This window comes from Acartia tonsa, chromosome 11 (assembly GCF_053477335.1).
Source record: "Acartia tonsa isolate MP-2025a chromosome 11, ASM5347733v1, whole genome shotgun sequence".
Lineage (NCBI taxonomy): Eukaryota > Metazoa > Arthropoda > Copepoda > Calanoida > Acartiidae > Acartia > Acartia tonsa.
The window spans coordinates 42,336,920-42,352,030 of record NC_137270.1 but is presented as its reverse complement, the minus strand read 5'-3'; the positions used below and the strand labels follow the sequence as shown (position 1 = coordinate 42,352,030).

Genomic DNA, 15,111 nt, shown 5'->3' with positions numbered 1-15,111 from the left:
CTATTGTATATAATTCAGAAATTTTTGCTGAAACAGGTAAATATGTTTGCTTGTTGTATATTTGTGTGCCCAACAATGTCATTCATAAATACAAAAAAAATTCAGAACCTCGTTGGAAAGAAAACAATGATGTATCTCAAAAGAACTAGAAATAGAAGAAAAGCTTCCACAAAAATATAAAAAGACCCACTGCTTTGTTTTCTTTCTATGATCCTCTTATAGTCTCATTTGACTAGGGGAAAGTTTTTTTAAATCTCATAGTACTATAAAAAGAATTTGTATAAAAAAAACTCATCAATTACTTTTTGTAGATATATTTGATTTCCCAGGAAGCATAGAAGATCCTGGAGATAACTTTGTTCACCTTCTTTTATTATTTCAAATTGCATCAAATTCTGATGAGAAAAAAGTAAGAAGGTAAGATCTATTGGATTTATTGACAAATCTAAAATGGAATATAGTAAATATTTCCAAAAAATCTTAATCCAGGTTGGGTTGAGCTTATTTATTTCCTCTGCTACCTATTCAGATTTCAGCTACTTAAAGATCCTGAAAAAAGATATATTTTAGGAGGTTAAAAAGACATCTTCGAAAATTTGTGTTTTCTATATTTACTGAAAGTACTGGAACTCCAATAAACTTTATCTTTGTAACAGATGATAAAAGCAAGGTAGACTCAATTTGAACTTTAAGTATATTCTAAAAAATCAACTTTATGTTAAATTGAACCAAAAATATGTTTTTAGACTATAGTAAACAAAATATTCAATGAATCTATTGGAAGAGTTCTTCACAACAAGCTATTTTATCAAAAAAGGAAACTTTTCAATGCAAATTGGAATTTTCCCAGGTAAAATGATATAAATACAATAATTGTTGTTACATTTATGATTCCTATATAAGATATATTTTAATAATTTATTTAATATTTACTAGAAAGACAAACCAAACAAAAGTAAATTTTTTTAGATTTAAGATACAGTATGTTTCTATTGTGTTTTTTCAACAAAAATACAGGAGTGTGTTAGGTATTGGCTTATACTTTTATCCTAATTATTCTTTTTAAAAATTACTATTTATGTGAGGTAACCTTTTTTCCCACCAGAAAAGAATATGCAAATAGGCAACAAATTATTACAAAACACCAAAATTTTAGGTTTTTATTATTAATTAATATATATAAAAACACCCACTGTAGTTCACTTTTATTCAGCTTCCAATTTTTTAAAAAGATTTATTAAACTACTAATGTATTTGGCCAGCTACATCCTAGTAATTTCAAACTTGGATGGGATAGTGTTTTATTAAATTATTATTCTTATATCAGATTTGTACAGCGAAATCTTGTGTTCACAAGAAAATTCTGAAATTCCAATGCTAAATGTAGATGAAGCTTTAACTTTATTTGGCAATAAAAAAGGTATAAATAAAAATAAAAATAATAATGTAACTATTTATATTTATATTTTCTTTTTAAACAAAACAGAGATAGAAAATTATTGAAATATGAACTTATGAAATATGTAATTTTAGTGGACCTTAAGAACTAGTTGACTAATTGCTTTATAGATAATCCTTAGAATTACCTGGACAGATTATTTTCTGTTGTTGAAAAGCCAATATTGTGTATAATAAAGCTAATATGTTTTCTATTTTAGTTGATGAGATCAAGAATATAGAAAGGTGAGAATACAAGATATTGACATTGTCAAAAATTAGTCTGCTGGTTCAAGTTTAGCAAATATCAACAAATAGTATGATTGCAAAATTTGTATGCATTGGAGATACCTTAAACCATTTTCAGGATCAAAGTTGGAAGCAATTGGGGATGTCCATCCAGATATCAATTGGTAATTTTATTTCCAGTATGGCTTTAAATCCAATTATTATCTGCTGTCTTAGAACTTGGAAATACTGAAAAATCATGTACAGTATTGTATTGCAAATTAATTTTCCAAGAATATTAAAATAAAAATAGTAAAATCATTTGCTAGCCTTGGCCTCCAGCCCCTTGGGTCTAACATATAGGGAATGATAAAAAACACACTCCATCCCTCTGCCATTATCAGGATCTAACTTAAGGGGAAATTATATAACAATCTTTAACCTGTAAAATGTTATAACTCAATAAGAGTATAGATTTTCAATGATAATAGATAATTTAGATAATAACTTACTGATAGATAAATCATCATGCAAAGTTTGAATCAATAGGACAATTCTAACATAATTTAAAATATTTTTTTAGGATACATTTTACATTCAGTTTCTGATAATGAATGAATTTCCATTGTTCATAAAGAAAATCATTCGTCTTGACATTGATCTGCGGTTAAGGTTGGTGGATCAAATTCTTGAAAAAAATTTATATCTTTAAAAAATTATAAAAATTAAAGTTTTTTGATATATTTTTATAGGGTTGATATAGGTCTGTTACATGATTATTTTAATCAAATGAACAGGTACTTATTTTAAAAAATACTGAATAAATTTCATTCACAATTATCTGACTGATGCTTGACTAAGATGGCAAAATATTGATTTTTGTTTCATTCTTAGACAAGAAATTTTTGGATTAGCAAAGGAAAGGAGTGAAAACCACAAAATTAGGTCTTGGAATTATCTAGAAAAAGTTAGTTCTTCAAGTTTTGGACAGACAGGACCTTATCAGGTAGTTGAACAACCTATACTTGAATATGTCTGTTTATTTTTGATTTTCCATTTCAAAACTTTCCATACAAACTGCTAATCTTCTTAAATGCATGCAATTTTAAACACTGTATATTTGCAACAACATATCATACATAATCAAACATGTACAAAGGGTCTTGCTTTCTTGCATTTAGATCCAAAATCATATTAAAACAATCATTTAAATTATTTGATAAAGCTCTGTACCTGGGTGAAACTGCCAGGTTTGCCTTGATTCAGTACTTGCCTTAAAATGTGTTGCATTAGGGTTAATCAAGAAGTAATAACAATATCTATCTATAGGGCAAAACTATAATAGTGACTTTCTTTTTAGGCTTTAAATGGTGGATTACTGTTATTGGTTATTGGATATTGAAAAGCTAAGGACACAACCTGAAATAATTGCTCCAGAATATTTTAACAAGATGAAACAAGAGTTTGGCTATATTCCAATGACTGATCAGGTAAAAGATAGTCTGGCATCAAAATTTCAGGTTGTATCTTTTATAAATGTAAGAACTCATGACTGTCATGTAACACATAGCACAACCACTTGTGGCAAAGGTCATAGGATCAAATCCTGGCCTGACACCACATCATAACTAAAGGTGTTAAAAATGGTTCTTACTGCTACTATGTTAGAAAATGCCAGGGCCCAAAATAGGTGCAACTCATTATCATGCAGAGTTAGGACTTCCAGGAAAAGTTTGTTCAATCAAAGGTTCTAGTTGATTGTCTGAAGCATTAAGCGCAGGAAAAATTCTCATTGCTTCCAGTTCATCATCACTGACAGTTTTAAGATTAGCAAAAAATTAAGTTTTCTTGCAATAAAAATGCAATACATATAGAAAAATTTTGAAAAAATAAATATGTTGAATCCTTATTAGTATCATAAAAGGAAACTACTCCACACTAATTCCATGAAAAGGAAAAAAATGAAGGAAATATTCATGAAGATATTGTGCTTATTTACTAAGTATATTTGCGATTACTTTTATTTAATAGATTTTTCCAATTTTTAACATTTACAAAAGTGCCTGCCTTATTGCTTCAAGATCCATGTCAGATCTATATAGGAAATAAATGTCTATAAAAGTTTTCCAAGGAATAAATGTATAAAACTCATAGTGCTCCAATAATCCATAATAAACTCTCATTGCCCAGAACAATAAAACCCAATATTTTACTTTATTAAGAATAAATTATTTTTTTATATTTCATCTTGCTATTTACATAATATTGAAGTATTTTATTCCTATTCTTAAAAAAGAAAATTTAAATTCATAATATAGTAAATTTAAGAAAACTTAGTTTTAAAATGAGTTGATTCTAGCGCCCCTCCCTAATGTGTCCAAATTTTGAAACAAAAATTAAAAACATTTTAACCCTTTCCTGACGGTTATAAAAAAATATATATTGGAAAATAAATTCCGTAATTTAAATTGCATTTTTGAAAGAATGAAAATGGCTTTATTATAAATACGTATTTGAAGATTAAACTAAGAAATCAAAAGAAAATGGAAGAAAAAGCAAGTTAGAGAGAGGTTTTTTTTTAAAAACAAGAAAACGCTAAGGCAGAATGTTAATACGTTCATAACTTATCAAAGGCTTTTATTATAAAATAAATAACTAAAATCAGCCGGACAGAAATTCTAACGTAAGTAGTTGAACTTGAAGTAATCTTTATGTGTAAGTTAATATATTTATCTCTTTCTATTATAAATGCATAAGAATATTTTAAACTAGCGGATGTGTACCTAGCATCCAGGGGCTCTCAATTAAAAGGGGCAGAAACAGGCTAGAAAAAATAGCTCAAAACCATCTGAAAATGAAATAGCCTAATACCATCATGGGACCTATTTAAAGCTTACCTAAAATAGAGAACCCAATTGCTTCAGTAGTTATTAAGATCTTAACCTTCATAAAAAAAGTTGAAAAACATATTTTTGCAGACAGACTGACGGGCCAATTGAGATGCAGAGTAGATGCTCACCACCTTTAACAGGGAAAAATTCATCTTTCTATCAATCAAATGACAATCAGAGCATTACCGATAGACTGACAGACCATGTAAATTGTATAATGGATGCTTATTTGTAAAGGAGAACCATATCGATTCTGCGTTTATAGAGATCTTTTAGTACACACACAAGAGATCCTTTTACTTTATTTTAAGGACTATAGGCTAGACTTCTATTTTCAATAGAAGAAAAGGCACATTTCCCTACAGAAATTGATGTCATCTAGGGTTACAGACAGACTAATTGACTAAATAAGGTAGAGAGTAGATATTCATCTATCAGGAAAATCTTCTCTAGAAAAAATCAGTTGTGATCGTCTATCTAATTTAGAATTTGATAAATAAAATTTTTACATTTTAAATTAAATGCCTTGCAGGGTATTTCCGACAGGCTTATGGAATAAGTAAATCACATATTGGATGCTTAAAGGTATAGGGTATATTCTCAAAAATTAAAACCGTCTATCTTTAATAACAGATGGTGAATTATGTTTTACCCTCAGACGGACATTTCTAATTAAAGAGGGGCTTCGCGTAAAAAATATTATATTTAATAGAAAAGTTAGGTCAGCCAAAGTGAGGATGAGGGTGCTTTCCCATATCGAGTGCATATCGAGCATTGAAAATACACTTCCATATTTTAGAAATAAATTGTAAATTAGAAGGGATAGTTTTTTTGCATAAGCCTAACTCCTGCAGGGGGCCCTAACCCACCAAGGTTTACCCTTGATGTGCCCTTACTCTTGATAAGATATTAATTAAAGAACATATAGAATTTCTTAGAAATTTTAAAGCTAAACAAGGATGACATCATTTATAAGTCCTTAGTAAAGCTAATAAACATGGAAATCTTTACAATAGAATTTATATAATATCTTTGATAGTAGATGCATATCAAAGCATTCCAACAGACGGACGGACAAAGCAAGTTCATCAGTATGGGGATGTTTTTAATTCCAGCCATTGATCTTTTATAAATGAAGAGAAATTCACGTTTACTTCTTTACGGTTTCTTTCAGACAGACAGACAGACATTTCAATCAAACATCCATAAACTTTAGAAATCTAATAAAATAGACGGACAATATGGTTAAAACATTAGATGTCAATAGAAATATATACAGTAAACTTAAAACATAAAATACCATAAAATCTAATTACTAAAACTTTAGCATAATGGACGGACTGACTGACAAAGTTAATTAAATATATATTATGCTTTTTAGTCAGCGAAATCCTCACAGACAAATTTGCTTTTCATTTTTAATTTTAAGTAAATCATAATTCTGATTTTGTACCAGACAGACATACAAAGTTCAAGTAAGATTTTCTGCTAAAATATTTTTTAGTAGAGAAGCTACTTTTTAATTTATAATATAATAATTTTTCCTAATAACTCGGACCCTAAGGCGGCCTGAGGCTGCTTTGTCATATCTTAATAATTGCATTAGCCTTCTACCTTTCCAGTTCGGATATTTAATATTCTCAAGAGCATTACAGACCAGCGAACAACGTGAGCTGTAGGCTAGTTCAATAATACTACCAATAGCCACTCTGCTGGATGCACTGCTTTGATTTGCACATTATTTACACCACAACAACAAAATAAAATATTTAGGAATAACAAAATCAATTGCTCATAATATCTTAAACATTAAATGTAAACAAAATTGTATAAAAATAAGCAAGATTTATGTTTTAGGATAGCTGAGATTTTATATGAATTATATATTTTACTTTTAGGGAGGCTACCACTTGATGAGATATAAACACCCAGAGAAGGTAGAAAGTTAATCAAGATATTTAATTTGAAATTGTGGCAATCTTCTTAGATTTCAATTTTAAAAATTAAGATCAAGAAAGAAATTATTCATGATATTTTAAAGTGTGTAAAACTATCATTTATTGGTTAGTTAAGTATCTAATATTACCAATAATTACTTAGGTGTATATGATCCCATGCCTGTACAATGATATGGTAAATATCATCTTATTTTTGTTTATTTTTTATTTGATAACATTTTGACAATATCTAAAACACTTAATTAAAAATAATTTCTTATAGTTATTTTATTTATCTAGCCAGTTTTTGCTGGGATAATTGAAGAACAAAACTTAGAGTATCATACCTGCCTTTCCAAACCTTACATTGAACATTATGCTGGAGAAAACTTATATGCAGAAGCAATTCCATTTTTATTCAAGTAAGATTTATAATATTTAATTTAATTGGATTTACTAAATAACAATTTTTATGATAAAAAAACCTCCCAAGAATTGTCATAAACCTTTCAAGGACCATGAGAAGCTACCCTATAAAGAAGAACCAGATCGGTTCAGTGGTTAATGAGATCCTTCGGTACAAACATACAGACACACAGACACACAAACAGACACCTTGTTACTTTATCATAAGATTTTTTTGGTTTCAAGCTTTGCAAGTAAGGTCCAGATTTAGAAATACTCTGCTTATTGTGAATTAAATACCTAATTTAAATTAATATTTTTATTTAAAAAAATTAGGTTCGCCATGCAAAAATGTAAAATTCTGTGTTTAGATACAATTACTTACTGAAACTGTCTTTCTGGTGTTGGAATCCAACTTGGCATCATTGTTATTAATTTAATTGTGTTAGTTGTAGAATTTTTGTAAAAAATTTTAACCATTGTTTCTATTAATTATTTTTTTATGCTTAATAAATTATAAGATTGCATGTAAAGTAACCCCCTACCCCTGAAGTTTTTTTGCAATGAGATACAACTCTCTGTAACAATGTTGTACAAACATACAGCATGACCCTCGAAAAAGTATTTTTAAGCATCTGCAGCCCTTATTTCTCAATGAATTATTAAAAAATGCATATGTCCTTGTTCTCCATAGTATTCCACGTAAGTAGATATAAAAATATTTTTTTTACCTCCATTAACACCGGAGATTTTTAGAGCTAAAGTTTTGAAAAAGTGACTGAGAAAAAGAATTTTTTCTTGTTTCTCTTATTTTTTTGATTGTTATATTATGTTTTTCTGGCAATTGAATAATGAGACACAAAGAAAAACAAGTTAACTAAATATTTCTTTTTTATTCCACCAAAAAATATAAATTTTTATTGGCAAAAAATACTACTGAATGAAATTGATTATTGCAAATTTTAGGTTATTTATTAACCCTTATTTATAGAAAAGGATTAATTATGACAGTTGCTCCGCCTACTTTTCTGACATCTCAATTATTTAATAAGGGGTAAATTAAGCTTTTTAGACTAAAAAATCATTATTATGTTTTATTTTTATTTTCTTTATAACTTTTTTGTTATTAAAGTTAGGATTGTGAAACAAAAACAATTTTCCTGCTATATTCATAGAGATTTATTTGGTTTTTTAATCTTAAACAATTTTGCCTAATAAGCAAGTTTTTCAAAATATCATTGAACTAAAAAGACTCAAAAAATATGTGTAAAAAAATGCTTTTTACTCAAAAACTAAATTTTTTATTTCATTTTTGTATAAAGTTTCTGCTAGTAACAAAAATAAAAGGATTTCTAGCTTAATTTTGCTAAAAAAGTCGTATCATGTTAAAAGTTACTTTTTCCTTAGTCACTTTTTCAAAACTTTAGCACTAAAAATCTCCGGTGTTAATGGAGGTAAAAAAAATATTTTTATATCTACTTACGTGGAATACTATAGAGAACAAGGACATATGCATTTTTTAATAATTCATTGAGAAATAAGGGCTGCAGATGCTTAAAAATACTTTTTCGTGGGTCATGCTGTATATCTCATTTGTTGGCTTAAAAACAAATGGGTACTTTTACCAGATCTTGATTTTTCGTCCATTGTCTTATCCTAAAGTTCCATGTTTTTTTTATGAATTTACCAACTTTTTATTTTAATATTTTTTCTATTGAATATCAATATTAAAAATCAAATTAGTTGTTTAAACAAAAACTATTCAAATAATTGTGTTTTGTTTAATAAAATATTCAATTTTATTTTTAGATTTGCTATTCTCTTAGCAAAGCTACTTTATGTCCAAACAATGTGTTGTTTTACTTTAAGTTTTAAAAAGAAAAACTTTTAACAAAATCAGGGTGTCCAGTCCAGCCTTTAGTGAGATCCTTTATTTTGGTTTTAGGTGGTTTTAGACTATTTTTTGTACCTTTTCCATCTCTTGGAGAGCCCCTAGATGCTAGGGACGCAGCTGTTACTTCTTATATTTTGCGTACATATGGTCTGACATAAGATAGTAAATTTGTAGGTTTATTTAAATAAAATAATATTTTTTTTACATAAATCGGAAAAAAATGTTAAATTCATCTTTATTTTTTATTTTTTTTTGTCATGCTGCTTTGTTTGATAAAATATTGGCATATTCTGCCTTACCCGATAAAATATTGGCATATTCTGCCTTACCCGATAAAATATTGGCATACTATGCTTTACTTGGGGGAATATTGGCATACTCTGCTTTACTTGACAAAAAATTGGCACACTCTCTTTTACTTGTTGTGTTTGACACACTCTGGTTTACTTGATCCAAACTTTTTTTTACCTATTTTTATATGATAATTGAAGGTTTAATAGACAATGAAATGATATATATTTTTATTTAAAAAGGGAATTGTTAATTCTCGCATCGTATTATAAACAGCTTTCCGCTGATATAAACAATTATACAATTATAAGATTTATTTTTTTTAAACCAGAGATGTCAAAGGCATGGGCCCCAAAAACTGGTCTAATCTTATGATTGGACATTTTCATATCTGTAGTAAACTGGATATAATACAATGCTAGACATAATTTTTAGGTATGGCTAAAAACCGGTTCTAATCCACTAGATAATAATCGGTTTCGAAGTGATAATGGAAAAAGTCATGATTTGAAAGGAAAAATCAGTATTATGAAATATATAATTTGTTTATTTAGCAAGCATTTTTGGAAATACTTTAATTTTTTATAGTTCTGAAGCTTCAGAAGCAAAAAATAGGAATTTTAGGTCAACCTTAAAGTTGTTCTTTTTAAATTTCACATTTATCATAGTTGTTTAATATTATTCTACTAGCGGCTACGCCCCTAGAGGCCTCTACGGGCACTTGAGGAGGGGAGAGTTGAATTTGATAACTTTCTTTTACTTTAGATTTAAAAGAAAAAGTAAAAAAAAATAATATATCGTTTATCATTTAAACAAGGATGACAGAACTGAATAAGCATAACATAATTATAGAGATGCTTCGTTTATAACATTGTACCTTGTTGTAACAGGAATAAGTATTTCAAAAATCAGATGAATCGGATAATTTTAACATACAAAAATTTAATGTCAAAAAAGTAAAAAATCAACGTGTTTAAAATGGTCAAACATACATTTGGTAATGATGATTATAGAGTTGCTATGCTTTCTAAATAGCATCTAACTACTACAGAAATAACTATGCAAAGTTTTAAATCGATAGAATAATTCTAACAAGCCTAAATCAACGGAAGGAGCTAACCGTGACGGACTGACGGACCGAACCTAATTATAGAAAAGCTTTGCCTTTGAAATTAAAAATGCAATAAGGTATATTAATATTTTATTGCTAAAATTTTAGAAGACAAAATTTGCGAATGTTAAAAAACACTGACAGGCAAAAACTACAGGGATCCAAAGGGGTAAGAAAATGACCAATAAATTTATGTACATCTCCAATGAAGACACAAAACTGCCCCTACTTTAGATTAAAATTAGTGGCCGAAATGTTTGAACACTCAACTTAATAAAATAACCAATTAAAATTCAATAAAAGTCCCAAAAAAACGAATAAGAAAAAGTTATTTAAAACTTTAGGGACTAGTGTAATAAAAAGCCCATTGTCCCGTACCTGTCTGCAAAAACTAGGCTAATCTGTTTTACCCTTAACAAAGACTATTTAATGTTTGTCTTCTTCAATGTTAGGGGTTGATATACTTGGGACTCTACTTTTTGTAAATTTTGTACTGTAGGGTAATACCATGGTCCAAAAACTGGTGTGGATAAGATAATAGCCGAAAAATTGATGTAAATCCCCAATGATGATACGCAAATTTTTCCCTTCTGTATATTATAATTAGTGGTTGAAACATTTCATTACTTAAGTTAATGAATCAATAAATTGGTCCTACCCCAACTGTAGGAGTCCTAAACGTCGGAGTGGACAAATGCAGGAGTCTCAAACGTCGGAGTGGAAAAACGTAGGAGTGCAGTGGGACAAACGTCGGAGTGGACAAACATTGGAGTGAACATTGCTTAAGTAAAACCTAGGAGTGTCCGCTTTTTTTATAACATGACAATTTTGAAATTTTTTTATACCTCTGTCTACAAAATAATGACTCGGCCCCCTAGCCTGCCTAGCCGCAGCGCTCGGTCCCCTGGCCTATAACCTAACCTAACCCAACTAAGAAAAATAACGGGACCGATAAAATTGAAGAAAAAAGTTTTTGGGACTCCTGTGTTTGTCCACTCCGACGTTTGTCCCAAAAATCCTGCATTTGTCCACTCCAATGTTTGTCCCACTCCGACGTTTGGGACTCCTGCGTTTGTCCACTCCAATGTTTTTCCACTCCTACATTTGGGACTCCTACATTTGGCGTGGAACCAATAAATCAATATTCAATTAAAGTCCCCAAAGTTGTTAAGCCAACCCATAAGAAACTTTGTGGACTACTGTAATAAACAGCCCAAATGTCTCCTCTCTCCCAGATATTTTGTACAATTTTGTAATAGAATAGTATATCCATCTCTAGCTTGTTTGTAAATGGATGTCAATAAAAACTTGCGACATTACAAAAAACCAACAAAAATTAAATCTATGTATGTTCAACATTACATTTAGACAAATAGTATGATGAGTTCCAGGACAAACGCAGGAGTCCCAAACGTCGGAGTGGACAAACGCAGGAGTGGACAAACGCAAGAGTGGACAAACGCAAGAGTGGACAAACGCAGGAGAGTTAAAATACTAATTTAAGTAAGTATTTCTATACAGGTTAGGTTAGGTTAAGATATGAATGTACAAATAAGCCCCCCTCAGGGGCATTTAAAAACTTAAAAAATATGTAAAAGTGTATGCTTATTGGTATAGGTAATATACACACTAAAAAAGTTGACCGAGAAAGAAAACAGATCTACAGTTTATATGAATATACCTGCCTCCCTTTTCCAAGGTCTTTGTCTGCTAGCAAATTGTTTTCTGCTACTTGGCTGTGTTGATATTCTCGACACTATTTGTTAATTTTCAAAGACCCAATTGGGAGTCGTCACAAGGGTTTGGACATACACTTATTTAACCCCTTCCCTTCTAGTGTTTTACTATTATGCCGAGAAAAACTCATTTTCCTCATGGGAATACAGACAAAGTGGTTTAAAGAGTAGCTTATCTAATGAAAAAAATAACATTTTGTAACTAAAATATATATTTATAAAAATATAGTTAAATGCATATTATAAAACAAGAACAAAATCAAAAATATGATTTTAGATTTAGTTTTTAGTATAATCCTTGTTATATATATTCTTAAATAATTAATTATATTATTTGTTGTTCTTTACAGCTGTTTTAACTCCTTCCTCAACACTTTTCCTAAATTTTAGAAATGTTTAAGACTATACAACCCTTTGATTGCACAATCTTTATTATGAAAAATTAGTTCTTTTCCATACTTTTGTATATCAAGCAATCAATTTATCAAGCAAATTTCTAACCAATATGTATATCAAAGAATTTATCAAAATGAAAATGATTCTATTAATCTATTCATTTCAATTAATATATAAAACATTTGAACAATATATACATATCTATCAATCAATATGTAAATCAATCTATAAATCAATCCATCAAATAATTTTTAAATTAGTCTATAAAAGGATCAATCAATCTACATTAATTAATATATCAATTATTCTTACAATCAATATGTAAATAATTCAATCAATCAATTAAAGGCTCAATTCATTAATTAACCCATAAATCAGTCTAATGAAGAATCTATTAATCAATATGTAAATTATTATAATATCAATCTATCCTTATCAATTAATATACCAATTAGTCTAATAATCACAGTAAATCAATATGGAAATCATTTGATCTATATATCTTTAACCTATCAATCAATCTGTCTATCTATCAGTTTATCAATAATTTCATAAATGAATCTTGCAATAAATATTTGCAAAAAAACCTTTAGTTGTTCAATCTTTGTAAAGAAAATACTTTTGATGCTAATGTCACACGCCTGACATACCTGTTGGTGATTTAGGAAGTTCATCCAGGAAAACTATTCCTCCTGACAACTGCTTGTAATGCACAACCTAGAGTTAAAATAGTTCTATAGTTTTCAAACCTTTTTACAATGTATACTTACCTATATATTGGCCTATCATTGGTCATTTGTATTGTATGTCATTATTTCTTTATAGGCACTATGAAGAGCTTCACAATCTTTCTTTTTTTCTATCTCTCAATCTACTGATTTGTTATTCTATTTCCCAATTAATTCTATCTACTACTAATTACCATATCATTCTATCTATTTATTCTATTAATGAAATTATTAATCCATTCATCTATCTACGCATCTACCTTATCTTTAAGCCATTCATGAACTAATTCTTCTGTAACATTAGGATCTGATTTCACAATAAATGCTTTTGGTGCCTCTCCATATTTATCATGTTTCACACCTAAATTGCAATTTAAAAATGTCAATGGGTGAAACCATAGTAAATTTTGCAGTAGCGTAGCTAAGCTATAAATCTCTTTGTATGTCCGACCCTACCTCAATCCATTTTCTATTCAATATAGACTGCAAATTTTTATTGAATGTGAAAGGTTCTGTGATTTCAATACATTTGTTCTTGATATATGATCACTTTAGATCTGCTCTTTAAACCACTTTGTAAGTATTTTCATCCATAATCTTTTTTGTGTTTTGCTACTCGAGGATTTTGTCATCCTTTTTTTATGAATGTTTATGATATTTTTAAAAGACTTACTAGAGTAAAACATTTTTAATTGATAGCTACCTATGACAGAAACTTCAAAAATGCCCTTCATATTTTTTATTTCATCTTCCAACTCAGTAGGAGATACTTGGAAACCTTTTACCTAAACACAATATTAATATACCAATCAATTAATTTAACAATAAATATCAATCAATTTTTTAACTAACACTATATTAATCAATTTATCAATCAATATCTGATTAAATTTATCTATCTGATCATCAATCAATTTATTAATAAATTTATCAATCGGATAATCAATCAATTTATCAACTAATCTATCAATCAATATATCTATCAATTAATCTATTAATCAAACTATCAATCAATCTATCAATAAATCTATCAATCTATCTATCAATCTATCAATCAATCTATCTATCAATTAATCTATCAATCAATCTATCAATCAATCTATCAATCAATCTATCAATTAATCTATCAATCAATCTATCAATCAATCAATATCAATAAACCAATCCATTTTAAAGATATCATACAATCTACTACTTTACTAATCAATCAAACATATATCAATCTATCATCAAATATGTAAATAATTTAATCAATCGATTAATCAAACCATCAATCTCTTAATTTATGAATCAGTTTATTAATCAACCTTCAAATTTACCAATCAATCTATCAACAATACATCAATCAATCTATTAATCAATCTATAAATCATTTTATTTTCAATCAATCTATAAATCATTTTATTTTTCAATCAATCAATTTATCTATCAAATTATCCATTTATACATTAATTAAATAAATAATAAATATGCTAATCAATCAATTTATCAATCAAGTTGTCATCCAATCTGTCAATCATTCTATTAATCAATTTATCAATAATTCTTTCAATACATTTAATCATCAATCAATCTATTTATCAATGTATATAATTAAACAATTAATATTTTTATAAACCAATCAATTTATTAATCAATTTATCCTTCTAATAATCTATCAATCAATATTTCTATTAACCAATCAATTAATTAATCAATTTATCCTTCGAAAAATCTATCAACTTATCATTACCTTAATCATATCTTTGATTCTATCAACTACATAGAAGTCCATATTTTCATCGTAATAAAGAATATCTCCAGTATGTAACCATCCATCTCTATATTATTAATAATTATCATAGACAGCTTTCTGTGAATAGTAAAATAAAAAATTCTAAAATTCAAAAGATGTTAAAATGAAAACTGAAGAAATAAGGGGAAAAAAATTAAAATTGTTACTTGTGAATGGCAGAAGTTCTGTAAAATTTTTGCCTTACTTTATATCACTTACAAATCGTCTAATTCTATAATGGTTAAAAAGATTGTATAACTATCTAATTATAGAGTAGCTTATA

General features: G+C 28.3%; 1 protein-coding gene and 3 long non-coding RNA genes across 4 annotated transcripts in view; 3 read left to right on the top strand and 1 right to left on the bottom strand.

Moving 5' to 3' along the window:
- Nucleotides 1–244: 244 nt before the first annotated feature.
- Nucleotides 245–970, top strand: LOC145332039 (uncharacterized). The gene is made up of 3 exons (XR_013884011.1): nucleotides 245–417; nucleotides 571–670; nucleotides 747–970. It is a non-coding gene; the product is annotated as an uncharacterized LOC145332039 (long non-coding RNA).
- A 280-nt stretch (nucleotides 971–1,250) lies between these two features.
- LOC145332123 (uncharacterized) lies at nucleotides 1,251–1,851 on the top strand. Its single transcript, XR_013884030.1, has 3 exons — nucleotides 1,251–1,420; nucleotides 1,659–1,683; nucleotides 1,805–1,851. It is a non-coding gene; the product is annotated as an uncharacterized LOC145332123 (long non-coding RNA).
- Nucleotides 1,852–3,058: 1,207 nt separating this feature from the next.
- LOC145331368 (uncharacterized) lies at nucleotides 3,059–7,494 on the top strand. The gene is made up of 5 exons (XR_013883709.1): nucleotides 3,059–3,155; nucleotides 6,455–6,493; nucleotides 6,657–6,689; nucleotides 6,794–6,915; nucleotides 7,270–7,494. It is a non-coding gene; the product is annotated as an uncharacterized LOC145331368 (long non-coding RNA).
- A 4,630-nt stretch (nucleotides 7,495–12,124) lies between these two features.
- Nucleotides 12,125–15,111, bottom strand: part of LOC145332411 (putative 4-coumarate--CoA ligase 3) — a 38,322-nt gene continuing 35,335 nt past the window's right edge. Inside the window, exons 17-21 of the mRNA XM_080177409.1 lie at nucleotides 14,787–14,874; nucleotides 13,758–13,839; nucleotides 13,315–13,415; nucleotides 12,977–13,043; nucleotides 12,125–12,309 (exon numbers count right to left, since the gene is read on the bottom strand). Of these exons, the coding sequence (XP_080033535.1) occupies nucleotides 12,275–12,309; nucleotides 12,977–13,043; nucleotides 13,315–13,415; nucleotides 13,758–13,839; nucleotides 14,787–14,874 (373 nt within the window). The 3' untranslated portion in view covers nucleotides 12,125–12,274. The remainder of the gene's footprint in view (nucleotides 12,310–12,976; nucleotides 13,044–13,314; nucleotides 13,416–13,757; nucleotides 13,840–14,786; nucleotides 14,875–15,111) is intronic.